This window comes from Salvelinus alpinus, chromosome 5 (assembly GCF_045679555.1).
Source record: "Salvelinus alpinus chromosome 5, SLU_Salpinus.1, whole genome shotgun sequence".
Classification (NCBI taxonomy): domain Eukaryota; kingdom Metazoa; phylum Chordata; class Actinopteri; order Salmoniformes; family Salmonidae; genus Salvelinus; species Salvelinus alpinus.
Genome location: NC_092090.1, coordinates 35,289,199 through 35,317,188, shown reverse-complemented (window position 1 = coordinate 35,317,188; position 27,990 = coordinate 35,289,199). Strand labels below are relative to the sequence as shown.

Sequence of the window (27,990 nt, the reverse complement as noted above, 5' to 3'; positions counted from 1 at the left end):
CCTCAACTGTTACAGTATACCAAAGGTACTGTCTCCTATCTGTGGTTATACTTGTGCTGATGACAGACCCCTCTGAATTCTCTAAATTAAAAAGTGAACTCTTAAAGTGGCATGTTGTGGAACTGCCTTGCATGATTAGTAGTATCGTGATGGTAACTACAATTATGTAAAATATCGTCATCATCATCAGATACTATGTGTCTGGGTGAGATGAGTGGAGATCGGAAAGGATTGAACTACTGATTTGTTTGAGAGCGTGAGACACGATCATTTTCTGACACATTTGTTACTTACACAATAATATAACCTTTCAGTCATGGGCATCCCATGAGACACTGCGGCTTCGAGGATGTACGTGCAATTTTAGGTGTGTCTTTCCTGGGATTTTCACATCTCCAACCACCATGATGGGTATACATTTATGCAAATATTGACTATACAGTGAGATTGAGCATAGTGTCACTGAAATGCAGGTAATTGAATATAAGACCCTATGGTACCCATTCCGATGAGATGTTCAAGAAATTATACTGCATCCCTGAGTCACATGTCGGCCCCATGCTTCAGAGATGCTTCTCGTTCCTGATTGGACATCAGCTGTATCGCATCACCGCACTTTCATTATGTTCCTTTATGTAAACTTCCCCATGGTTTAGTTCCAAGCCCTAGTTAACCGGGGTTTTTTCTCTCCAAAGAATACATCAGAAATCATACATAAATACATTCTAAATATTTATGAATTATTGAAACCATATCTTTCGATTGAATTCATTATATACTTGTAATAGCGACTTATTTATCGCGGATGGATACGTGATGCATCGAACAAAAATAGTTCCGCTTCAGTTTAGGAGATCACCTTGAGCTTCTGGGTGTAAGAGAAATACGTCAGTCTGGCAGTTGTTCATCGACAGAAGGTGAGTATCATCACAAGAGTTGTAGCTAGCTAATGACATGATGTACGTTTGTTTTGCTGTACTGCTGTCACAAAATTACAATTGTATCATCTTATCATCTTTTATCATATTCTGTTGCAAGCTGGTTTCTTTAGTGGCATAGTCCAGGCAAGGGATGGATCCTAAAAGATGACTGTCTAGCTACCTAGTAAGAGGTAACAGTAGTGGTCACTTTGAACCATCTTACACCGTTTAAACTTACAAACCATGTGGTGTTGTAGTCATACAAAGAATGGTGTCGTTTGTTGTAGTCATACAAAGAATGGTGTCGTTTGTCAGTGACTAACTCAGCGTGATGCAGTTTTCTCCAGTTAACCATTCATACGGGTTAACTACTATTTTTATGAGTGGAGTTATTTGTCATGAACTAACATGGTATCAGTCTAAAACATGTATTTTAAAGCGGGGAGAAAAGTAAAATACGAGCGCGTTTGTCTTGTCTCGCGTGGTGGGTGTGGTTGCCCGATGAACTTGGAATTCCATTGGCCAGTTTCTCTTCGCGATATCTTAAATTCGTGAAAATGTGACGCAGAATGGAGACGTGCCCTGTGGCGCATCAGTGGATGCGTTGTACTGCAAACTGATGACTGACCATTCTCATGTTACCAATTTAATGAATCGGTTGTTTTTAATAATAATGATCAGATATGTGCGGTCCTCCCGGCCCCCTGAACAAAACTGTTATTCACACTGACATTCAGTGGTCTAGTGTCCTTTTGTTGGGAATAAGTCTACAACAAGCACCTTTACTATAGTAGTGTGGCCTCACTGACCTGTCAAACTCTAGGGCCCTATAAAATCCGTGAAAGCAGACAGCAAAAAACACAATTTTATATGGCCCTAACTATGTCTGAATGGACTGGCTTTGTTGACACTGGGAGGGGGGAGTCGGTGCAACCTTCTAGAATCCCTCTTCTGCAGTGCCTGTTTATTGACTAGTCATACATCAATACTGTAGCTCTATCAGCTAGCCTGCATCAAACCCTGACCTCCATGGTCAGTTCTTCCATCTCTCCTACCTCCCAAATCAAATGGTCATGTAGGCCTTCATTTATTTTTTTATGAAGCCTGTCTAGACTAACTTGAACAATTTGAAAATTTCATATCAGAAATGTGTGTGGTTAGTCAGTCTCAGAACTAATTTAGGCTTCAAACTAAGGTTTAGTGCTCCTCCTACGTCTAGTTAGGACTATTCCTGAGATGCTCAGCCATTGTTATGTAACAGATTCTTCTGGCTCAGAGCCCTGTGTTAGTGTAGGAGGAAATACAAGCCACCCTGGCCCTATACTTTACACAGCATCTGCCAGGTCACTTGAGGGAGCCGACTTCTATTTTGGGATGCTAGGGCATAGGAGCACTTCTCAGTAGGTTAGGAATCATGTCTTGTCAGTGGGGACAGGAGTGGCTATACTATGGTATGTCCCAACATAGTGCTTCTCGTAGGGGTGTGAGGCCTAGATTATAATGTATACGTCAGTGCCCTATCTGGCAATCTGCATACCCGGAGTACTGGGCTGGGAGCACGTATGCATGCTAAATGTCTAAAATACTCCAACTTTGGTGTCACCTTTTAGTCATTTCCTGCTGTAACTTTCCAGAGTTTCAAATATCATGCAATAGCCCCTAACGGTGCACAGGGAGAATGACTAGGCACCTCTTCCTCTGAAGTTTGTTCTCAATGAGGTGAAATAAAAACTCAGAATGCCCAGGTTGAAAACCCAACCTATGAACTGTCCTTAACCTGCTGCAGTGTTGAGGGGTGTAGGCCTACACTGACTGCATTTGTTTTGCTGCAGTAGTCCTGCTGCAGCTGGTGTCACTTTCATGCAGTCTGCCATGCATCGCGGTAGCCTTGCCTCCTGCTCTTGGCTATGTCTGGTGATGTGAGACTAGCATAGTGGCTACAGGTGCTGAGTAACGCTAGGCTGCAGCGCAGCAGAACATGGATACTATCTGCTGTGTAATGCAATGCAGCACAGAATGCAAATGTGTCACCCACCCAGTGATGTATGACTACTGCCACCCAATGGCAGCATGCAATGCACTAATCCCAGGCTAGCATTTTGTCTTCTACACAGGCTTACCATGTGTTATTATTAGAATACACAGCCACCATTTTTAGAGCCCTAGGGGTAATATGACCTAGTGCTGCCAGCATAACATGGTTGCGGTAAACGGCAGGTTTGAAGGTCTCATGTATAGTCGCAGTATCAGGGCACGCAGCCTGCTCCATGGATGCAGCAGCCTGGACTGTGTGTACTGCAGCACATTATCCTCACTGAAGAGAAGAGGATTTATTCCTGAGCCATGCGTAGGCAGGCGAGTCACTCTACCGGGAGTTCCTGCTTGTCCGGTTAGCTCTGCTGCTGTTCCTGCTGCGCTCTGTGGGGACCGGGGGTCACACAGACTGGGGATCCTCTGGAGGGCTGTAGCAGCTACGTTTTTGTACGTCCCCAGGAGGAACAGAAAGGTCTACTGGTACGTAAAGCCACATAGCTGGATGATGAGACTGAATCAATGTAGCGCAGGGGAAGAGTGCTGGGCTTCTCTGAGGTCACCAGTGTAGGATTATTGGCTACGTCGGGGTCGTCATGGCTGCGCCTAGGATGTCATGTGATGTCACTCCTGTAAGGCAAACTCTGGCTATGCTGCCAATGCGCAGTGGAGACATCGCACAGTGTGTGCATGGCATGGATGTGTGAAAGTGAGGGAAGGGGGAGGGGGCAGTACGTAGGCAGAGAGGAAGTACATGGAGAGCGGGGAAGCATATTCTGTTCCAGTGAGAGGTGGGATGGGGGAGGATTGATAGCAACAGGGCAGCTCTAAAGTTAGACATGCATCTGGGTCACTTAGGTTTATTACTGGTGTGTGTCACTGGCCCCAGGTCAGCCCTAACATTCTTTACATCTTTGTCACAGGCTGTATGGTTATGTATTATGTATGGTGTCTCAGTGAAAGGGTGGATCAGACTGGCATGGCCTTGGACTGTAGAGCATCTTTTGGTGAGCCATCAGCCTAGCTGTGTTATGTTAGTCACAGGGTAGGAAGGGTTTCCTGCGGAAGCATAGCAGGCTGGGTCATGTCAGGACTCCCCTCAGGCTGTAGGTTAATTCAGAACATGTCCCTGTTCATTTGAAGGAAGGAGTAAAGCCATAGTGACCATATGAACAGCAATTGCATTATACAATTTACACTGTGTATTTTATGTAGCCTATGGCACTGATTTATGTGCATTGATCTTGAGACGTCATCGTCAACCTCTTGAGATTGTCAGTTGTTGTTGGTTACCTTACCAGCCTTTGTGTGGACGTAAGAGCCCATCCCGTGTCTCACCCCCTCAAATAAAATGACCCTGTTGGGCGTTCTGCAGTTTGCTGTATACAGTGTGTTCCAGGGATAAGAATCTAGGCCTCATTTGAGACAAGGCATTGTATGATTTTTGTTCCTCTCTCTGCAGTCTACACTGTGCTCTACTATGTCTGGGGGCTACACCTTGCCCCTGCTGTCTCATGCTGTGTACGCAGTTGAGAGTCTGGAGAGAGCAGGATGTGACCGTGCTCACGTACAACACTGGGCTGCTGCCTTTGAGGCTCTGATGTCACTGAGCTGCTGCCTATTGGGTTTTACTGCTGCTGTTTGGCAGGCCCCTGTCCCGATTCATTTACACACTGAAAGAGATGAGCTGAGTGTAGGCCTGGTTCTAGAGGGTTGCCTGCCCTAAATAATAGTGAATGCGGGGGGACGGGGTTGATTACAGTTACATATCGGGATATTATTTTTGACAATATCACATTATTTTTGCAGACTACCTGCACCAAAACTCCAGTATTTTTCCTTCAGAGCTTTTATCTCCATGACTGATCACTTGTTTTCTCATGGTTTTGGCAACATTGGCTAACATTAGCCAAACAAATTTAGCCTCGGCTAATTCAAACTAGCCTGGTAATTTTGAGGGGAGTTATGTGATACGATTGTGCTGTGGGCTTTGCAGTAAGCGGGGCTACTGAGGAAGATGACATGCTCTCTCTGTCCCTATGCATTCTGCAGATTCTCATCTGTTTTAAGTAGTGTCTTAGAGTTCTGCCAGAATAGTGGAACTGTTCACCGCAACAAGGTAGACTAACAGATGTAGCCTATTAGAAAGCTTAGTATTTCCTAGAAGCTCCACCATGAAGAAGCAATCAGTGAGTTTGTTCTCTGTTCATGTGAGTGTCACTGTATAATTTAGACTGGGTTAAATTAAACTCTCCACTGGTTAGTGTTTATGCTAGTCCAGTTTGGTAACCCTGACTTGTCTAGGGCAGCCCTCCAGTGATCCCCCTCAGCCTACATACCACAGATGGAAAGTATGACATCTATTGCCACATTCCTTGGTTATGTAACCATGGCAACAGCCCCTGAAGCAGAGTTGACTCGGACGCCACACTCTCAAAGAGATGCTCCACCTTACACAGAGCTACCACATTGACTTTTTTTTTGCCTGCCCTAAAGCCACTGAGAATTTGGCCTGACATACAGTACCTGTACAAAGAGCCTGTTGTGTAATACTGTCAAGAATGACACTAGAAAAGGGAAGAGTCTTGAGCAAGATAACTTTATGGTGCTACGAAGTAACCTATTGGGTTTGATGCAGTCCTTCTCGAAATGTCCCCTTGTTTTCAACAGCTCTGTATTGAGCCATGTTGAAAGTGATCTGTCCTGGGCTAGGAGGAAATAATGAAAGCACTGTGCCAGTCAGGGCTGCGGTTGCCATGGGGGACCTCAGACGAGGGGAGGGGGAGAACACAATGTGCAAACAGCTCAATGTGCTCCTCAATGAAAGAATATTACTGGCTAGGAATAACCTCGACATGTTTCTGTAGCCCAGGCTATGTTATAGATCAATCGTATCTAGGCCCATGTCTTTGTCTATGGTACAGCATGAGAACCAGCAGGCAAGGGCTTCAATCACACTTCCTGTTTTTTCAGATGTAGTCTTCTTTTGAATAGGTTCCTCATTCCACAAACAAACGGTTATTTGCACAGATGTCAATTGATTCAAAGCCACACACTGTGCCTCAATAAGCTGTTGTGTGCTAATTCCTAGACTGGTGGCTCTAAAGTTGGTTTCATGAACCAGTGTGGTCATGTGTGTTTAATGTGGCAGTCCAGTCCATGACCTGATAATGCCTGAGATTGGAGACACTGAATCGAGTGAACCATTAGCACCTTACTGTCTTAGTACGCCCTTCATATCACCTCATCTCTCTCTCCTCCTCCAGGACTTCTTCAAATTTTGCCATCATGCCCGGTTCAAAGTCTCAAGACATGGGCTCTGCCTTCGTCCAGACGCAGCAGCTCGGCGCTGCCATGGCCGACACCTTCCTGGAGCACATGTGCCTGCTGGACATAGACTCTGAGCCCACCACCGCCCGCAACACTGGCATCATCTGCACTATTGGTCAGTGGCCACGCACTCACACACTAGGCTTGGGCGGTATCTAGATTGTCATACCGACCTTGTGCCATCCTGGGATATTCGGTAATACTGGCACTGAACACAAGGGCTGCTATTTTCAAACTTCACTGAGCCTCTGTAATCCGATGGTTAGCAATGCTAACAGGAACATGTAAAATCCCATAGAAAATGCTAACGAACGTATTGTCAAAATGTCTCTGACCTAAACTATTTTCAGCTTCAGCTAGATGGCTCACTAGCTACAAAATTAGTAAACCAAATGCACAACTTGAGAGCATTTAGGACATTTTTAGACAATTCACTTAATAGTTATAAGATATCTAGATGGCAAACATTTAGTTGTGAATTCCATACTGTAACTAGATCACCTGGCACGTGCTGCACAACAGTGAGTGACTCAAGGTATCTCGCCTAACACACTCACACAATGGATGCTAGCATTCAAATGTCTGTAGGCCTATAACATTTTTACATCAGTATTTTAAAGGCCCTCTACTATAGGATGATGCTGTGAAATACCCACTGTATGCCATCACACGTGTGTGTGCTGATGTTTAAACCTCTGTCGTAACAGGGCCAGCCTCCCGCTCTGTGGACATGCTGAAGGAGATGATCAAGTCTGGGATGAACATCGCTCGCATGAACTTCTCCCATGGATCTCACGAGGTGGGTTCCCTAGCATGTCTAGACACCTAGACTTTTGCAGTGGAGGATGATCACACACTTCTACACAGACTGGATCCAGACCTAAACCGTATATCTGTGGGGGCGGGGTCGATAGTTACATATTAGGATATTTTCACGGTGTATCGTTTTGGAAATCTCTATTTTTGCGCTAGTTGGCTGAACCTGCACCAACACGTCTATTTTCCATTCATAGCTTTGAAATTGGGAGCAAATTTCTTTTCAGCACTTATTTCCATGACTGATCAAAACATGTTTCTCGTTGCTCCCTCTTGTCCCTCTGCAGCAGACATATGGTGAGCAATATGTTTGAAACATTGAATTGCAATAAAATTCGCAGTATCGAATTGCGATACATATCGTATCGGCACCAAAGTATTGTGATATCGTGCCGCGATGTCCCTGGCAATTCCCAGTTCTACTGAATAGCACAAACCCACACAGGCTGTTTTGATGATCTTTAGGTCAAGGACATTTTTTTTCAACAAACATCAATACAAAAGTACATGGGGGAACACGTGTGTGTGTGTGTGTGTGTGTGTCATATACACATACAAAGGACAATTTGGCTAGGGGGTACAATATCACGTTACACAAGGACCTTAAGGGACATAAACACTTATTCTAACAGCTTTTTTGTTGGTAGTGTATTTAATTGTCTTACAAAAATAAATGTAACTATATTTTAAGAAAATGTGTTTGTAAATTTACATTTTGAATATGAAATTTGGCCCCAACATTTGTGAAATTAATTACTTAATTGTTTCAACTTATTTCTATCGTAGTTAAAGAATCCAAGCCGTACATCTCTCCATAATAGTGTAAAATCATCAAATGTGTTCAATTATAAATCTACTGATTCCATCAATACAATGCCAAAAAAATGCAACACCGTTTCTGGGTGGTCATTACAAAAGGTACAATGGTGAATTTGTGTTTTTCTTAAACTTCTTTGTATGGTTGGCAGGATAATAATTATGAAGAATTCAGAAAGGAACTTCCTTAATTTAGTTAATAAGTAGGTATGTGTGTGGCAACATCCAAGACCATTATCAATAAAACCATTTCCAATAAGGCATGACATAAGGTATAGATACAACATCCTGCTGAAACGAGGCTCATATAGCTCTGTTGAAGGGACCAAAAGAGAAGAAAAATCTTTGCTACTGATGAGTCAACAGGGTTAATAGTAAGTATGTTCTGAGGGTAAGGTCTTGACACGTTCCTGAATAATAAAGCAACACCTGAGGGAATGGCATCTAAAAGAATTGCAAAATCATGAGGTGTTACAGGGATCTTGTAAAGTGATAAGAATTACCCTCTGCATTTACAAGTTGGCTCACCAATAGGATATTATTTCAGAAACCAATATTCTAAAAACAGTATTAGTAATTTTATACTATGTCCTAATTTATTCCATATATAATGTGTGGAGAAATTGACGAGAACCTGCCGATGAAAAGCAGCGTTTCACTGGAACTTTTTCAATATTATAATTACAAACCAACATGAAGTGAAGGCCACCAAAAGTAGAGAAGACATGATGAGGAATGAAGTTCTTCTTAGGAATTGATTTATCCAATTGATCTTAAGTATTATTTAAATTAGTAAATTCAGCCCACCATACTCGTAAGTGTTCATTATATTTTCCTAATGTAATGGGTACGGGTTCTCCACAGAAATGAGAAAAGCATCTGGTGTCTCTGCTTATTTTACTGTAAAGGTGTCTCTAGACTAACATATGCCGCTCTGAGAGTGAGCAAAGCTGTCATCAAGGCAAAGGGTGGCTACTTTGAAGAATCTCAAATATAAAATATATATTTTGATTTGTTCAACACTTTTCTTTTGGTTACTACATGATTCCTTGTGTTATTTCATAGTTTTGATGTCTTCACTATTATTCTATAATGTAGAAAATTAGTACAAATAAAGAATCCTTGAATGAGGTGTCAACTTTTGACTTGTAGTGTGTGTACATTCTTAAGACCGTTCTCACTTAGAAATAAGTATTAATTACTACATAGAACAATAACAGTAATGTAAGTCATAACAGATCTGTATGCCTCTCAGTTACTGTATGCAGGTTTCTTATTTTTATACAACTTTCAGTCTTCGTGAGTTTGTAAACAAAATAGGCCGCCATCTGGTCATACAAGGGGAAAAAACGAATAAATGATTGAGGTACCTGAGTCGTGCTGAGAAATTGTCACCCGAGGCTTGTTAGGTATTCGGTGCAAGGACAATGAGAATACCATGGGTGACACCATCAATTTGTTCCTGCTGGTGAGGTTCTAGGGAGGAATATGGATTTCCAAACTGTTGATGAAGCCTCGTCCTCCGTAGTAGGCAGCATTTCATGCATTCTTGATCGTTGGCCACAACTTGTTCCTATGTCCTCCGGGTTGAGATGCTTGTCAACACGCAGACCGTGGCTCTGAAGGAACACGTTCTTTCTAACCACTTTCCAGACCGCATCACTGTAGAATCTGGCAGTGAAGAGAATTGATACCCCTTAGTCTTGAATCGTTTTGCTTTTTCTTCTTGGTGACGCACAACATCGACGGTATCACAGAATTTTTATTTTTTATTTTTTTGTTCTTTACAGGCGTAACTTCTTGGCAGATGTGCGTCGCACATCCTCATTCTCCACCTCGGGCATGCCGTAGAGTCTCAGGATCCATCTTGTGTATTGCTCCAGATTAGTGAGACGTCTATGGTAGATATTGTTATTCTGTTCCACCTTTTTCCACACGCTTTTCAACTTTAGCGACTCATTTTCACATCCTTGATTTCACCACATGCAAACTCTTTTTCCAGCCTTTGATTACCATGGTGTTTGCCCCTACCATTTTCTCAATGGCATCAGACCTGGAGTTGATGAGTAAGGAGACAGAAGCCAAGATGTCAGTCCCTTGTTATTTAAAAAAAAAAAAACTAATTATTAGGAGGTTGGAGGTTTGCACGGCGTAACCGGTAAAGAGGGGAACTCGTCATCTTCAACAGACTTCGAATGCGTGAGATCATCCATAGGGCAAGTGCAGTTGTCTTTAAGAAAGTTCCTCTCTTTGTTTAGCAATAGAACGACTAGCTTCTTCCTTCCTCTTTTTGTCACGGCTTCGCATGGACATGCCATAATAAATGATCCACTTATCATTCCAGTCACTGGAAAGCTCTTATATCTTGAGCAAATAAAAACAATAATAGGAATGTCTGAACGTTTTATTTTTTCTCCACAATCTTTCTGAAGTTTGGTGCGCAACTCGCTAAAGCGTCTGTTCAAGCCGCCATTTTGACCGCCTCCCTGCTCCAATGTCGTCATAGTGCCACTCGTCATTGTCTGTCAGGCATGCTTCTTTGCAAAGCATCAGCTACCTTCAGAAGATGTCATTTGAATATGAGATGTACTCTGTGCCAACCAGGGTGTGCAGTTCAAGGGTAGAGTCAGTGTGGAGTTGTCTGCTCAGGATCAAAGGTAGGCCCTAAACTGTGAAATGGAGCAGGCAGACAGCAGTGGAAACCTTACCTGAGGTTGCTTGTGCCACTAAAAATATTTAATCTGTGCCTTCATCTTGTAGTTTTATCACCCCGCCCAGGGTGCAGGCCTGGAGCAACAGGTGGAGTCCCTCCCACTCCGTCACAGTCAACTGCTTCAATTCCCTGTTCATTAGAGGTCACTCAGCAGGCAAAAGATGCTTCCTCTTCCTCTGTCTTAACCTGCTACTCTCAGGCAGGGGGCCTGAGCCACTCACCTTGTCATCCTGTCTGTCTCCTGGCCCTCTACTGTATCATGGAGGCTTATCAAAATGTTAGGAAGTGCACTTCCACATCTTTATATCTTCATGAAATGACATCCACTCGCTGAAACTATACCCAGTTCTCAGATGACATTGCTTTGTCTGACTAGCTGCTCTAAGGCATATGCTGAGAATGTAGTTATCTTGGCTGTTTGTGGTGATACAGTAACAGCAGAATAACTGGGAAGGAGGGAATGAAAATTAAGTGCTTAGGTAAAGCTCAGGTTACTTTTTACCCAGATGGGGAGAAGCAGCATGAGCCATCTGGGGCAGCTGTCTCCAAGGGCAACGCTAGCACTGCCACTCAAGACCATTAGTATAGTTGTAATGTACATGTGGACAGGCAGGTTGTAGTAGTGTATTTAACTATTTGTAAATATCCAGGTCATGCTGTCTGAATAAAGTAAGTTTTGTGTTAACCACAAGTTAATGGCACACTAGCAGTTTGCAAAATAGCACCGGAAAATAGACACCAGTTATTTTTTTTAAATGCAGCTCGTGGTTGGGACACAGGCCTACTTCAATCCACCAGACCATTTATTTGTGATAAAGCGTTCATGATTTAGCAAGGAATGTAGTTTGTGTATCCCATATGTTTTATAGTCAGTATTTCTGCAGGCATAATGGGAGCTTGTGTGTGTGATCTAGAGGGAGCGGTCAGAGTTGGGTGAGACATGCAGAGGAAAGGAATGTAGCTTGTCTACAGTTTTGTGTATCCCATCAGTTATGTTTTATAGGCAGTATTTCTGTAGGCCTAATGGGAGCGCGTGTCTAGAGCTAGCGGTCGGCATTGTAGGGGAAATAACTAATGGCCCGGCCTTGGTTTAATTTTTTGTTGCGAGTCGCTAAGGCACATTAACAAATGGAACAGTAGAATAAATTTTACCTTTCCAATCGGGTAGCCACATAGATTTTCCCCCTGCTCTACTGTTCAGTTTACCTGCCCAGGGCAATCGGTTAACAGTTAAAGTCAACCTCTGCCAAATGCATTTGGCTTCTTGACTCGCACTGTTTACATAAAATAATTACTCTGTACTGTATGTTGTAGCCTAAAATATGACCAGTTTTAAGTGACCTCTTCCTAGAAATCCGGGGAGAATGTTTTCTATTGCGCTTCAGAACATCTTAGCCTTAATTGAAAACCATTTTAACTTTCTCAGTGGTACCTATACAGAGGGTAGCTAGATGGGATGTTTGCGCTACTGGTAACAGTTGTCAAGACTCTAGACCACATCCTGGATTGCGTCATGTTTATGACCCTGTTTGTAGTAGTTATAAGCAGTGGTGGGGGAAAAGTACTAAATTGTCATACTTGAGTAAAAGTAAAGATACCTTGATTAAAAAATGACTCAAGTCACCCAGTAAAATACTACTTGAGTAAAAGGATTTGGTTTAAAAAAAATAAGTATCAAAAGTAAATGGAATCGCTGAAATGTACTTATCAAAAGTAATTATCTATTTCTAATTCCTTATATTAAGCAAACAGGCAGCATTATTCTTTTTGGCGGATAGCCAGGGGCGCACTCCAACACTCAGAAATAATTTACAAATGGAGCATTTGTTTAGCGAGTCTGCCAGATCAGATGTGGGAGGAATGACCAGGGATGTTCTCTTGATAAGTGTGTGTGAATAGGACAATTTTACTGTCAAAATGTAATGTTCTTTTGGGTGTCAGGGAAACTGTATGGAGTAAAAAGTACATCTTCTTTTTGGAATGTAGTAAAGTAAAAGTTGCCAAAAAGTACTTGAGTAGTAGTTTTACTTAAGTACTTTACACCACTGGTTATAAGATTATGCATTATCTTCTTATTGCCCTGCCCTGATATGTTGTCAGCTGATTATGTTCAGTTGCGTGACTCATTACACCTACACTAGGTTTCTACCCTCCGACATGAGTTTTCCCATGCCTGGGCCATCTCTCACATTGTCACTGAAATAAAATGTCAATATCTGGCTGACGTGTTGTTGCTTTAGTGTTAAATGTGCAGGCCTGTTCAAAAATGATTTCCTTCTTATAGAACGTTTATTTTTGTTCTTATTATTCTCTGTTCCACAGTACCACTGTGAGACTATTAAGAATGTGCGTGAGGCCTGTGAGAGCTTTGAGCCTGGCAGCATCCACTACCGCCCCGTGGCCATTGCTCTGGACACCAAGGGACCTGAGATCAGGACTGGACTTATCAAGGGAGTGAGTAGAACCAACCAACAACACTTAACTACCATGTTCCCAGCACACATCAACTGATTGGAGGCCCTATCAAATGTTTACTACTCATTTTGTTGTACTAAATATTGAGTACAGATGTGGGATCTTAATTTGAGCCAGTTTGCTACAGCAGGAAAATAATCCTGCAGCAACGGGAAATGTGGATTATAGTTAATTGGCGTTTTTGTAGGGGTTGATCCTTTTTTCTTAAGGCAAAATCAAGCCTGACATTTTAAAGTGGAATTACAAATTTCATACGCCTTTTAAACCTCAAATATACAACAAGTTTTACATTTCCTGCAATGCAGGAAAGTTCTCCTGCAACTGGGTGATCAAATTAAGAACCTACATCTGTATGAAATATTGAACGGCTTGTGGTAAAGATATATTGGACTACTACAAGCTTGAGAGATTTCAAACTCTTCAATGAGCCACTTCATTGAGTAGTTGAACCCCCCCCCCCATAGTCATGGTGACCAATTGAGACTCATCCATGGTCCTTTGTGTGTGTCAGAGTGGTACATCTGAGGTGGAGCTGAAGAAGGGCAACATGATCAAGTTGACCCTGGATGATGCCTACCAGGAGAACTGTGATGAAGACAATCTGTGGCTGGACTACAAGAACATCACCAGGGTGGTGGAGCAGGGCAGCAAGATCTACATCGACGATGGACTCGTGTCCCTCCAGGTCAAGGAAATCGGTGAGTCCATGTCTGGCTCCCACTTAAGAGCTGAATAGACTAGAGAATATTCCTTTGAGGATCTATGAGCCCTAGAATCTCCTCACTTACTGAACCTTTGGGTGGTTAGAGGATGGACAGAAAGTCCTTTACTATTCTTTATTGCCTGGAGATAACGGTTAAGTGTCTCCTCTCCAATGTGTGTCCCCAGGTGGTGACTACCTGATGTGTGAGATTGAGAATGGAGGGACCCTGGGCAGTAAGAAGGGTGTGAACCTGCCTGGTGCTGCTGTGGACCTGCCTGCTGTCTCTGAGAAGGACATCTCTGACCTGACCTTCGGCGTGGAGCAAGGAGTGGACATGGTGTTTGCCTCTTTCATCCGTAAAGCAGCCGACGTGCACGCTGTCAGGAAGGTGCTGGGAGAGAAGGGCAAGAATATCAAGATCATCAGCAAGCTGGAGAACCACGAGGGAGTGCGCAGGTCTGTGTGATGGCATTAAATGCACAGAAATGCAAGCTGATTTTGGACCCTTGGCTGGTAGAAATTGTGCTCGACTGGCCAGTGCGCAAAATCTTTACGTTCCAGCACTAAATTTACATTCACAAACATTCCCGTCCCCTGTGCAGGTTTGATGAAATCATGGAAGCCAGTGATGGCATCATGGTTGCCCGTGGAGACCTGGGAATTGAGATCCCCACAGAGAAGGTGTTCCTGGCCCAGAAGATGATGATTGGCCGCTGCAACAGAGCCGGCAAGCCAATCACCTGCGCCACACAGGTCAGTTTACTTGTGACGACAGCTTTTTTTTAAATATATATGAACGAGAGACACTTCTATTTCCACAGGGATGCTACAGTTTGTTGTGATGTGAAAGGTTGTGCGTGTTATTACACTGTTGGTAGCCTGACATTGTGAACCCCTGTCCTGCCCACAGATGTTAGAGAGCATGATCAAGAAGCCCAGGCCCACCCGTGCCGAGGGCAGTGACGTGGCCAACGCCGTGCTGGATGGAGCTGACTGCATCATGCTGAGTGGAGAGACCGCCAAGGGAGACTACCCCCTGGAGGCTGTCCGCACACAGCACATGGTGAGACAGTGCCCCCTACAGTTAGCCTCCAGTACTGTCCTTATGTCTGGCTCATCAGCCCTCGACTACCACTAGTCCTGACCTATCAACAGCAGGGTCAGAGCTACTGGAAGTCATGTTGCTGATGGAAGTCAAAACACTCATTTCCACTTTTTTATTTGTTCATGTTTTATGTCATGTGATGTTTGTCAGGGTCAGCAAAAGCAGTCTGGATTCAGCTGGTATTATATTGACTCATAATGATCCATAGAATGGTTGCTCACTAGGTTTTAATAGTGCAGAGTGTAGGACATGGGTGGAGAATGTGACTGACGCTGCCCTCATTTTCTTCTACTCAGGCCTTTAACAGCTGACTCTAGTTCCGCTGCTGCACTCCTCTCTGGATGCAGGCAGGAGTGACTCAGCAGTCCTTGAGCAGCTGCCTATGAGTTCACTGCAGCACCAAGTCCTTCACGCTTTAACATGTTTTCACCTCTTAAGAATGCATTGTGAGGTAACTGAAGGCACTGTCTTACACAAGGGCTGACGTTACGCTCAGACTAACTCTGCCTCTTAACAGCTTCTATTTTACGGTCTTTGAATGTTTTCCCTCTGTTTAGTTTTTTATTGGACTTTGGAAAATGTTTCTTATTCCTCTCATTTCCTGTTTGACTGTCTCTTCGTGTGTGACTGTGCAAGACGTGCGTGTTATAACACCAGTTGGCTATAGTCACCTGCCCATCTCATAAAACCTCTTCACAGCTAACTAGTTTGAATGAGCAAAGTCAGTGGGTGGTATGTAGAATTTATATTCCGATACTAACTATAGAATTACCATAGGATCATAAAAGTAGTTTAGTGTTTTTATAATGCTGTGATGTGTTAGCTAAATGGACTGGCTGCGGTGGCCCATTGGATGTGTTTTAACATGAATGTTTTGTTCTTGTCTCACTAAACTGCACTCTGACTAAACCTACATTTCTGCCCTTTCCCTCTGCATACCTCTCCATCTCCTCATCCTATTCCTTTCACCTTAACTTCCTACCCTCCCTCTATCTCGTCTCCTCCTATCACTTTTTCCTTATCTGTCTGGTGTTCTTCCTGTCTGTCTGCTACATCTTGCCCTCGCCTGTGCCAGATCGCTCGCGAGGCAGAGGCAGCCATGTTTCATCGGCAGGTGTTCGAGGACCTGCGGCGTGCCGCACCACACTCCACCGACCCGGCCGAGGCTATCGCCATCGGCGCCGTGGAGGCGTCCTTTAAGATCTTGTCCTCTGCGTTCATTGTGCTCACTAACTCTGGAAGGTAGGCAGGTGGCTGTAGCACGGCTGTTTGGAGGGCGACTCAGGAGGTTTGTGAGAAGCCAGAGTAGGGAGAGACAGGTACTGAATGAAAGGGCATGGCACACGTTTACAGGTCTTTACGGTCACAACAAACTGGAGACCACTAAAAGTTGAATCCATTATAAGAATAGGCTATATATCTGGTAGTGCCTCTGATTGACAGCCGTTACATCCACCTAACTCCGTAAATGAAATGGACCAGGACTAGATAAGCGTTTGCCATGCCTCTCAGGTGCGAGGCATGCCTCGTGGTGGTGTGACTGAGTGTAACCCCCATGCCTCGGGCACACCCTCACACTCAGATTGCTCGGGAGGCTGAGGCAGCCACCTTTCACAGACAGCTGTTTGAGGAGCTGCGACGCACCACCCACCTGACCCGGGACCCCTCTGAGGCCGTGGCCTGTGGCGCAGTGGAATCCTCATTCAAGTGCTGTGCTAGCGCCCTCGTCGTACTCACAAAGACCGGCAGGTAAGAGGGAGGAGAGGGACAGGCAGCAGCAGGTAAGAGGAAGGCAGGGAGGAGAGGGACATGCGGGTAAGAGGAAGGCAGGGAGGAGAGGGACAGGCAGCAGGAGGTAAGCGGAAGGCAGGGAGGAGAGGGACAGGCGGGTAAGAGGAAGGCAGGGAGGAGAGGGACAGGCAGCAGGAGGTAAGCGGAAGGCAGGGAGGAGAGGGACATGCGGGTAAGAGGAAGACAGGCAGCAGCAGGTAAGAGGAAGGGAGGAGAGGGACAGGCGGGTAAGCGGAAGGCAGGGAGGAGAGGGGCAGGAGGTAAGCGGAAGGCAGGGAGGAGAGGGACATGCGGGTAAGAGGAAGGCAGGGAGGAGAGGGACAGGCAGCAGCAGGTAAGAGGAAGGCAGGGAGGAGAGGGACAGGCAGCAGCAGGTAAGAGGAAGGCAGGGAGGAGAGGGACAGGCGGGTAAGCGGAAGGCAGGGAGGAGAGGGACAGGCAGCAGCAGGTAAGAGGAAGGCAGGGAGGAGAGGGACAGGCAGCAGCAGGTAAGAGGAAGGCAGGGAGGAGAGGGACAGGCGGGTAAGCGGAAGGCAGGGAGGAGAGGGACAGGCAGCAGCAGGTAAGGGACTCACAGAACATGCAACTCTGACCCTTAACATCCTATTCCCCTACTTTAGATTGGTGGGGAACGGTTGCATGGTCCCAGATAGATGTCACCCCTCTGTGTGGGTGGAGACAGTAATGTCAGCTGTAGAAGGGTGGTAGGGGAGTATTATGGGTTGCACAGACAGAGGCCACTGTAGAGACAGATCTGTAGATAATAAATACAATAAGAACATTTGTATTATTCGTTTTAAGAGTCCTCAACATTATTGGGTACACCTACATTGGTAGAGCCATACAGTTTCAGGGTATAGATTTCTGCGGCTGTATTGCCAAAACACTGCAGGAGTCATTCAATTGTGTTCACCCTCACATCAACCGACCCATTTGACTGCTCAACCTTGACATTTTCCTAATATTTGTAACTCTCATTGTGCTGACTTTGAACAATCTAGAGTGACTGTCTTTGTAACCCCAACAGAACCAACAGGATGAAATGTTGACTGGCTTGTTTAATGTTCACAATGAGACACATCCTTAGACTTGGCATGTCAATGGGAGATCATTTGAATTACATCAATGCACACTATAGGTTTACGCAAACATTTATTTTACTATAGTAGGTCCTCTACTAATCAAATCATTAGTTTCCTAATATTTCAGAAATACATTTTAATTAGAAGTTTCAGAAATCTACCCCCTTTTTTTATAGATTTGTGTAGGCTTTGTTCAAGCCATATTGCCAGTATCTGAAATGGGAATGGCAGCAGGCCTTGGGTGTGTCCTTGGCTGACAGTCTGAGCTGTGTTGTCTGTGTGCAGGTCAGCCCACCTGATCTCCAGGTACAGGCCCCGCGCCCCCATCATTGCTGTGACCCGTAACGGCCAGACCGCCCGCCAGGCCCACCTGTATCGCGGGATCTTCCCCGTCCTCTACAACAAGCCTGCCCACGACGTCTGGGCCGAGGACGTCGACCTCAGGGTCAACTTCGCCATGGAAATGGGTGAGAGTCCACAGCCATTACAAAGATCTTTTCATGAGCTGTAAGATGATCTCCTGGATATTTATGGTATTTTAGTGTTCACCAGAATAAAAGCTCACTCCAAACGGTCTAAACCAGGGGTCTACAACCTCTTTGTGTCATGAGCTACTTAAAAAACAATAAAAGAATCCTAGGTTTCAAATAGGCACACTTCTTCTCTCCCCTGCAACTCTTCCATGTCATTAGTGTACAAGAGAAAATATTACACTGTTCTGTCAATATACCTGGTAAAATAGTTAAGCAATAAGGCACGAGGAGATGAGGTAATGGCCAATATACCACAGGGCTGTTCTTACGCACGACGCACCGCGGAGTGGACACAGCCCTTAGCCGTGGTATATTGACCATTTATCACAAACCCCTGAGGTGCCTTATTGCTATTATAAACTGGTTTCCAATGTAATTAGAGCACCCTTTGTTCGGTCATACACGTGGTTATACGGCTGTCAGCCAATCAGCATTCAGGGCTCGAACCACCTAGTTTATAATGGTTAATAAACCGCTCAAAGGGGGGGGCCTATAAAGCTTCTCCCAAATTCAGTTTTTTGTTTAATTTCTTGATTTTGTTTTTCACTGCATGCATTTGAGTCAACTCTGACAGGTTCAGCTCATGAGCTCCATTAGCAGCAGATTTTAATTTAGAATGGAAAATGAATGTGTTTACGCAACAAATGTTGGTGTCGTATCACACCGCATCGATGCGTTCCTCGAATCAAACCGAATCGCACAGAATAGTTTCAAACTACAATGTATCGGAGCCCATGTATCGAATTATCTTGAAAGGGAATGCACTCCGATACTAACTTTCCATGCTAGTTTACAGCTTAAGTTAAAATCAATTCACTACCCTAGAACCTTTGTTTGTGATCATATGCATAAAAAAAATTTTTGAATCTGATTGTCAACAAAAACATTCACTGGGTTAATCGTCTCTCCCTCGCCGAACTGACTGCAGGTGCCTTATGAATGACTGTCTTAGAAACAGCTTGCACCTTTTTAAAAGATTACTACTTCTATGCAAATGTTGTTCAGTAAAATAAGTCCCACAGGGAAGCGGATTGTAGCCCCAGGTGACAAACTGAAATCGGCCAGAAGCTCAACTCAAAGCATCCAGTGAGCAGGCCGAGGCTACATCTTGATTTACCGTTTATCAAGACCTACTATTCAAATAAATGACTACTGTCATGTTTTAAGTAGTTGGATTGTTTTCACCAAAGTCAAATAGTCATGTATGAATCAATTATACAATCAATCTCAAATAAATTGACAAATGTTTAAACATTCCAAATGTAATCTTGAACTCAAGATGCCCAGAGATTTGCCAGATCAGTGTAGTAGACTAGTTTGTCTGGATCAAGTGCTAGTCTTTGACTTTGGATCATCTTTATAGATTTCTTCTTTTTTTGCCATTTTATCGCAATACTAAACCTGGTATCTTAGTCAAAATCCTGGTATGGTGACAACACTAGTAGGAGTATGGTGTTGACAACTGTGCTCTTTGTTTTCCAGGCAAGGAGCGAGGGTTCTTCAAGGAGGGAGATGTGGTGATCGTCCTGACCGGTTGGCGCCCAGGCTCTGGCTATACCAACACCATGCGTGTGGTCGTGGTTCCTTAAATTATGACTACCCTCCTTTCCCCTTCTCACCCCTCCACTGTCTTGCCCTCCTTGTCCCTCTGCTCACCGCTCCCTGTCCCAACACCAGGGCTCAGACAGACTTATACAGCCCACAACAAACACCTGGCCTTTTCTTCCTCTCCAAGAACAGGCCAGTGATAGTGACTCGACCAATAGGAAATCTCCCCACTACAATCCACTCCAGGGTTCCCCTCACGTAGGTGTTCTCTGTTCGTCTCCAGGGTATCTGTACGCGCACACCAGAAACAGCTGTATTTATTCACACAAACAAAACCATGTATGACTCTTACATTCAAACCAGACTGAAAGAGCTACAACCTGTCGGTCTGTGTGTCCCGGGCACCTCTGTTTTGAGAGGCAGGTTGGGCACACCTTAAGAGAGCCTGCTATACTGTAACTTGTAACAAAAAACACACACTCCAATTCCTATAACGTGAACAAAATGGTGGCAACCCGACGTGAACAGCTCTTTAAGGCCCTGTCACAGTTAAACTCTTCCCCAAACATAGCCCCTTGTTGTGCTGTCTGTATTTACATTGTGTTCTGTATACTTTCTCTGCACTCCCAATCTACTGTAGACAATGTTATTCTGTATTTTACTTGACTTTAGATTCTGGGCATCCAATACTATGTATAACCATAGAGAAATCCTATAATAGTTTGACAAGTTACTTTTTTTGTGTTTAAGTATTCTTAGAAAGCCCTTACATTTTGGTCATAACTAAGTTGGCACTTAAGAACCACTGTATGTATGTAAGCTGCTACATGGTTCTCTCAAATGAATGATGTATGAATTCAGTACTTTGAGGGCACTGTGGGGGGATAAAGGAATGAGTTGGACCCCCCTCAACCTCTTCTTTCCTCTTGCTCCTGTCTGTCGGTGACCTAGTGTGTGTCTAAATGTCCATCTGCTTCTTTGATTGTGAGGGTAGGGTGTAACATGTTAAGGGTAATACAATGTTAACTGGTGTAATGAGTTGTCCTTCACGATGATTTTAATCATTAAAAGAGATGAGCACCTGTCTTGTTCCTGTCATGTTTGTATATCAGTAGTCTTAACTGGGTTCATAAGGTCAGACAGACTGGATTGTGTACGTGCCATCTCGGACTGGCTTGGAGCTACTCACCACTGACGAACTGTTAACATTACATTTACACCCCAAATGTGCCTCAGTTCATTTTCTTAATGTGGTCTTATTACTTCAGGACTCCATGATATTAGGGGAAAGTCAATTAAGTGTTCTGATGACAAAGACAATTTTAAGTGGATCATTTTATTAAACAAAGGTCTGGTCACTGGCAGTCCTGGCTGTAAACCACCCCCACCTGCCTGCGTGCCTCATCCATCACGTCAGCCAGGAGTAGAGAGTCTGCCTGGGACATCCTGGGGCTCTCCTTTAGGCCTACAGGACACAAGAGAATCACCGGAGATTGCATAGACTACGTAATTCTGTCAGACAATCACGTTGCCAGGAACCATTAGGCAGAGCTTACATCAGAAGACCTCTGCACTGAAGGTACAACTGTTTTCTGAGAAACACATCAAATAAAATGTTACTGGTCACATGCACTGCCGTGGTGGTGGTGTGTTTGGACCATAATAGGTCCTTAGCGATTTGGACAATGGGGAACTTGAAGCTCTCATCCCGCTCCATTGATGTGAATGGGGATGTATTAGACCCCCCCCCCCCCGTTTCCTATAGTCCAAGATACGCTCCTTTGACTTGCCCACATTGAGGGAAAGTTTGTTGTCCTGGCACCACACTGCTCATCGGTGATCAGGTCTACCAACGTCGCGTCGACGGCAAATTTAATGGAGTTGTGCGCGGCCACGCTGTCGTGGGTGAACAGGGAATACAGGATGCCTACCCTTACCACCCGGGGTCAGGAAGTCCTGGATCCAGTTGCAGAGGGAGGTGTATAGTCCCAAGCTCCTTAGCTTAGTGATGAACTTAGATGGCACTATGGTGTTGAACTCTGAACTGTAGTCATTGAACAGCATTCTCATAAGTGTTTATTTTGTCCAGGTGGGAAAGGGTAGTGTGGAGTTCTATAGAGATTGCGCCATCTCTGGATCTGTTGGGGCAGTATGCAAATCATCTCACAAATATTGTTTCTCCACACAAATATATATTTGTATTATTTCATGAAAAGGCCCATTGTTGAATTTGCCAGTGGTTTGTTTTGTCTGTGGAGTAGTCTCAGGAAACATTACAGAAGTCTTGAGCTAGCTGAATGTCAGTTACATGTTGAGGGCAGTTCAGATGGTTTGCTGCCATCTTGTGAATTCATACTGAGTAAACAAGACTTGGGTCTGTAACTGCTTCAACATTTAGGGGAGGCGGGGAGCTAGTTGAAAGGCAATCCATGTCGCACACATACATGGGGAATAGTTGCTAAAGAAAAAACAATGTTATATCTATGGTCTCATCAGTGTACCTTTGAGCAGGCACTGGCGCACCTCCTCTGCCTCATAGCGCATCCCAGTGCTGTTGATGAAGTTGAGGGGCAGGTAGGGCTCAGGCAGAGGGTATTGAATCTCCTTCCCATTCACCACCAGGGAGGTAGGACACCACATGTGCTCAGGAACCTAGGTGAATTAACACATACAGTGTACACCACCATTAGAATACATACTGTATAATTAGACTTATGATTAGTAGGCGGTTTGAATTAGCTATGATGTGACATTGATTCAACGTATCAAATGTGTTTTTGGAGGAGTGTGCCACTCGTAGAACCTACCCTGATGGTTCCCTTAGTGCCAACGATAACAGCGTCGTTGGAAAGCTCCACAGCAATAGAGCAGGTGAACACTGCCAATCTATTCCTAGGGAACTTCAGGGTGACCACCATGCCTTCATCCACACCTAGCACAAACACAATGACATGGCTGATAAAGAAATACACCTGTTAACATGTTCAACACATATTGATACACTTTCCCTCCCTCTAACATTTCAGTTGTCCTTCCATCATGTCATTTCCACAGACCATATTGTCCATTCAAACTAGAGTGAACACTGGTCTACAGCACTGCATTGTATGGAACATGCACTTGCTTAGTAGCACTGTCGTTGCAGGGAATAATTAACATTCCACGTTTGGACTACCTGAAGAGCACTACGAAATATTTTCCTACAGTAAAAGTGATAAGAGGTGAGAGTGAAGCCTAATCTAAGAAAAACTAGAAAGACTGGCATACGCCCTCTCCCTGGTTAAAAATTACAGAATTTACAGATTCAGTAGGTAATACTAAAACAGCTGTTGCACAACTTTTACAAGCTAACCATTGTAAACTTCAAGCTAAACGGTTGTAAAGAAGACCGTTGTAATTTAAACCTCAGTGGCAATGGAATGACCTCTGAGTGAACCCAAAGAGGGCAACAGAACAGACCACAGAGTGTAGACCGTCATTGTAAATAAGAATTTCATTTTAACTGACTTGACTAGTTAAATAAAAGGTACATTTTTTTATGTTTAAAAACAACAGGGAAGAGACTAATACTGATACCACAAGAATATATATCAGAAGCAGGGAGTTGACACAAAAATTAAAATAAAAAAAGTGGAGGAATATACAGTGAGGGAAAAAAGTATTTGATCCCCTGCTGATTTTGTACGTTTGCCCACTGACAAAGAAATGATCAGTCTATAATTTTAATGGTAGGTTTATTTGAACAGTGAGAGACAGAATATCAACAAAAAAATCCAGAAAAACGCATGTCAAAAATGTTATGAATTGATTTGCATTTTAATGAGGGAAATAAGTATTTGACCCCTCTGCAAAACATGACTTAGTACTTGGTGGCAAAACCCTTGTTGGCAATCACAGAGGTCAGACGTTTCTTGTAGTTGGCCACCAGGTTTGCACACATCTCAGGAGGGATTTTGTCCCACTCCTCTTTGCAGATCTTCTTCAAGTCATTAAGGTTTCGAGGCTGACGTTTGGCAACTCGAACCTTCAGCTCCCTCCACAGATTTTCTATGGGATTAAGGTCTGGAGACTGGCTAGGCCACTCCAGGACCTTAATGTGCTTCTTCTTGAGCCACTCCTTTGTTGCCTTGGCCGTGTGTTTTGGGTCATTGTCATGCTGGAATACCCATCTACGACCCATTTTCAATACCCTGGCTGAGGGAAGGAGGTTTTCACCCAAGATTTGACGGTACATGGCCCCGTCCATCGTCCCTTTGATGCGGTGAAGTTGTCCTGTCCCTTTAGCAGAAAAACACCCCCAAAGCATAATGTTTCCACCTCCATGTTTGACGGTGGGGATGGTTTCTTGGGGTCATAGGCAGCATTCCTCCTCCTCCAAACACGGCAAGTTGGGTTGATGCCAAAGAACTCCATTTTGGTCTCATCTGACCACAACACGTTCACCCAGTTGTCCTCTGAATCATTCAGATGTTCATTGGCAAACTTCAGACGGGCATGTATATGTGCTTTCTTGAGCAGGGGGACCTTGCGGGCGCTGCAGGATTTCAGTCCTTCACGGCATAGTGTGTTACCAATTGTTTTCTTGATGACTATGGTCCCAGCTGCCTTGAGATCATTGACAAGATCCTCCTGTGTAGTTCTGGGCTGATTCCTCACCGTTCTCATGATCATTGCAACTCCACGAGGTGAGATCTTGCATGGAGCCCCAGGCTGAGGGAGATTGACAGTTCTTTTGTGTTTCTTCCATTTGCGAATAATCACAGAAACTGTTGTCACCTTCTCACCAAGCTGCTTGGCAATGGTCTTGTAGCCCATTCCAGCCTTGTGTAGGTCTACAATCTTGTCCCTGACATCCTTGGAGAGCTCTTTGGTCTTGGCCATGGTGGAGAGTTTGGAATCTGATTGATTGATTGCTTCTGTGGACAGGTATCTTTTATACAGGTAAGAAACTGAGATTAGGAGCACTCCCTTAAAGAGTGTGCTCCTAGTCTCCGTTCGTTACCTGTATGAAAGACACCTGGGAGCCAGAAATCTTTTTGATTGAGAAGGGGTCAAATACTTATTTCCCTCATTAAAATGCAAATCAATTTATAACATTTTTGACATGCATTTTTCTGGATATTTTTGTTGTTATTCTGTCTCTCACTGTTCAAATAAACCTACCATTAAAATTATAGACTGATAATTTCTTTGTCAGTGGGCAAACGTACAAAATCAGCAGGGGATCAAATACTTTTTTCCCTCACTGTAAAGATATGACCTTAGTGTTCTCTACAATTTCTAGCTGCGGTACTAGGCTATCCCCAATAGGTAAAGCACTAGTAATATATCCCCAATAGGTAAAGCACTAGTAATATATCCCCAATAGGTAAAGCACTAGTAGGATATCCCCAATAGGTAAAGCACTAGTAATATATCCCCAATAGGTAAAGCACTAGTAATATATCCCCAATAGGTAAAGCACTAGTAATATATCCCCAATAGGTAAAGGACTAGTAGGCTATCCCCAATAGGTAAAGCACTAGTAATATATCCCCAATAGGTAAAGCACTAGTAATATATCCCCAATAGGTAAAAGACTAGTAGGATATCCCCAATAGGTAAAGCACTAGTAGGATATCCCCAATAGGTAAAAGACTAGTAGGATATCCCCAATAGGTAAAGCACTAGTAGGATATCCCCAATAAGTAAAGCACTAGTAATATATCCCCAATAGGTAAAGCACTAGTAATATATCCCCAATAGGTAAAGCACTAGTAATATATCCCCAATAAGTAAAAGACTAGTAGGATATCCCCAATAGGTAAAGCACTAGTAATATATCGCCAATAGGTAAAAGACTAGTAGGATATCCCCAATAGGTAAAGCACTAGTAGGATATCCCCAATAGGTAAAAGACTAGTAGGATATCCCCAATAGGTAAAGCACTAGTAATATATCCCCAATAGGTAAAGCACTAGTAATATATCCCCAATAGGTAAAGGACTAGTAGGATATCCCCAATAGGTAAAGGACTAGTAGGATATCCCCAATAGGTAAAGGACTAGTAGGATATCCCCAATAGGTAAAGGACTAGTAGGATATCCCCAATAGGTAAAGCACTAGTAATATATCCCCAATAGGTAAAGGACTAGTAGGATATCCCCAATAGGTAAAGGACTAGTAGGATATCCCCAATAGGTAAAGGACTAGCAGGATATCCCCAATAGGTAAAGCACTAGTAATATATCCCCAATAGGTAAAGCACTAGTAATATATCCCCAATAGGTAAAAGACTAGTAGGATATCCCCAATAGGTAGACCACTAGTACCCCCAATATCTACAACTAGTATTCCTTCCTAAATGTCCCATCGCTGTATCGCTACCTGTGTCCAGACAAACACCGGTGGCTTGGATGCACTCAGGCTTCTCTCCATTGTACACCATGCATATAAACTGCAGGCAGTAGATGCCGATGTCCAGCAGCGCCCCTCCTCCCAGCTCCTTCTCCACCGCTCTGGGCACGTGCATTAGGGGCACCCCAAAGTCTGCCTTTACCATCTTCACCTCACCCACCTCCCCCCGAGACAGCAGGCGCTCAATCTCCAGAGAGGCTGGGAAGAAGCGGGTCCACACTGCCTGGAGCATCAAGGGAGGAGGAGGGAGAGCACTATGGTTAAACACATATACATGAGCAAAGATGAATAAAGTATTATTTTTAACACAGTCACACGGGGCTGCCTTCACCTGCGTGCTGTTGAAACACTGGCTGGGTATGTGACGTGGTCATAATGACACAGGTGTAACAGTCCGTATTACCTCCATGAGAAACACGTTGTTCATCTTAGCAGAGGCCACCAGCTCTTGCACCTCTCTGAGGTTCATGGCTATAGGCTTCTCACACAGCACATTCTTCTGGGCCTTCATGAAGAGCATGCCAACTGGCAGGTGGTATGGGTGGATGGTGCCCACATATACCACCTCTACCCACACACAGTGACAATGAGGAGACAGGATTAAGGATACATTTGAAAGAATTAGAAGAGGAATACATTTTATTACTGGACATGAGGCCGTTTAGAACAATGCCATAATAAAATGCACTAATAAACACTGTTCTGGCGCATATTACACACGCAGAGAGGGACATTAAGCACCTGAGGTGACGGCTAGATTATGTTTGAGACAAGACACTGACCAATCTCTGGATCTCTGGCCAGTTCCTCGTAGCTGCCATAGGCTTGAGGGATGCTGTGCTTCTTTGCAAACTCCTGAGCGTCCTGTAGTTTCCGCGCTGCCACAGCAACAATCTAGGGAAGACCAAAGGTGGGCTTTTTCATTCATTCATCACTTTACATTTGCAACATGTTTGTAGCCCGTGGCACTTTTAAATAAGCCACTTTCACATTTCTATATTACATTTCCCTCATGCTCATTTAGTTCGAGTTTTACGGTAAATCATTCATTTGTGCAGAGAATACCGTGTGGCATTAAACGAGAATGTAATGTCAGCAACTCGAAAAATTCATTACAATAGGCCACATTGTAACTGTTACAATCTACTTAAAGTTAACTACATGGGTGCGGTACAACCTTCTGATTTCTGATCATAAAACGGGTGGGTATAATTTGTTGAACGTTCCAACAGGAATCTGTTCCAAAAACTTCGTAAAGTACAAGGTTGCCAACAAACAACGCATACAACAGTTCAGATCATTCACGTCCATTTGAAACTGAACGCCGACGATAGCAAACTGAGGCTTGAACACGACCACAATAAAGTCTGTGGTGGTGGGTGTCACTGTCTACTGTAAACGGGTACAAGTACCTGATGGTCTCCGGGAGGGAGGGTTTTCAGTGCCACTGTAAAATCATGGCTGATTTTCCCGGCGCTACAGATTCCCCACCTGGTTGCCATATTGGCGTAGAAAACATGTAACTATTAGCCAGCAGGTGGAGACAGACACTGTCTCGAGGCAGCGTCATTGACGCGAGTAACCAACCAGTCGTGTTCGGAATATTACAAATACATCCGGGTATATCAAGCACACACGTTATAAAACACTGGTGCTGCAGTAACGTACATTTACCAACAGATGGCATCAACGTGCCATTTTACACCCATAACAGACCGAGGTTTGGTGCTG

The 27,990-nt window shown here is 44.0% G+C and overlaps 2 protein-coding genes across 5 annotated transcripts; one reads left to right on the top strand and one right to left on the bottom strand.

The window, feature by feature from the left end:
• The first annotated feature begins 659 nt into the window (after positions 1-659).
• On the top strand, positions 660-20,945 carry LOC139576000 (pyruvate kinase PKM). Of its 4 annotated transcripts, none has more exons than XM_071401550.1 (11): positions 660-917; positions 6,218-6,396; positions 6,989-7,080; positions 12,949-13,080; positions 13,613-13,799; positions 13,990-14,260; positions 14,407-14,557; positions 14,715-14,867; positions 16,492-16,658; positions 18,068-18,249; positions 19,798-20,945. In XM_071401550.1, exons 2-11 carry the CDS (start codon positions 6,240-6,242, stop codon positions 19,902-19,904), a joined length of 1,599 nt encoding a protein of 532 aa, XP_071257651.1. In that variant the 5' UTR covers positions 660-917; positions 6,218-6,239; the 3' UTR covers positions 19,905-20,945. The 4 variants fall into 4 exon arrangements, with proteins under 4 accessions (XP_071257651.1, XP_071257650.1, XP_071257649.1 ...); XM_071401549.1 differs by lacking the exon at positions 16,492-16,658 and adding an exon at positions 15,985-16,151; XM_071401548.1 differs by lacking the exon at positions 660-917 and adding an exon at positions 3,103-3,434.
• Positions 20,946-21,180: 235 nt separating this feature from the next.
• LOC139576006 (trans-1,2-dihydrobenzene-1,2-diol dehydrogenase-like) lies at positions 21,181-27,835 on the bottom strand. Its single transcript, XM_071401559.1, has 7 exons — positions 27,672-27,835; positions 27,042-27,153; positions 26,663-26,826; positions 26,230-26,482; positions 22,671-22,795; positions 22,365-22,515; positions 21,181-21,328 (listed from the first exon to the last, which is right to left on the bottom strand). Exons 1-7 carry the CDS (start codon positions 27,759-27,761, stop codon positions 21,219-21,221), a joined length of 1,005 nt encoding a protein of 334 aa, XP_071257660.1. The 5' UTR covers positions 27,762-27,835; the 3' UTR covers positions 21,181-21,218.
• Between the last annotated feature and the right edge of the window lie 155 nt (positions 27,836-27,990).

Excerpts from the sequence above, each read along its gene's own strand:
- LOC139576000 (XM_071401548.1), top strand. The coding sequence starts at position 3,118 with ATGGTTGCGGTAAACGGCAGGTTTGAAGGTCTCATGTATAGTCGCAGT. Across the intron at positions 13,081-13,612 it reads GGACTGGACTTATCAAGGGA|AGTGGTACATCTGAGGTGGA; the intron begins GTGAGTAGAACC and ends TGTGTGTGTCAG. Across the intron at positions 16,659-18,067 it reads GTACTCACAAAGACCGGCAG|GTCAGCCCACCTGATCTCCA; the intron begins GTAAGAGGGAGG and ends GTCTGTGTGCAG.
- LOC139576006 (XM_071401559.1), bottom strand. The coding sequence starts at position 27,761 with ATGGCAACCAGGTGGGGAATCTGTAGCGCCGGGAAAATCAGCCATGAT. Across the intron at positions 26,827-27,041 it reads GGCCAGAGATCCAGAGATTG|AGGTGGTATATGTGGGCACC; the intron begins GTCAGTGTCTTG and ends GTGTGTGGGTAG. Across the intron at positions 26,483-26,662 it reads ACAACGTGTTTCTCATGGAG|GCAGTGTGGACCCGCTTCTT; the intron begins GTAATACGGACT and ends TTGATGCTCCAG.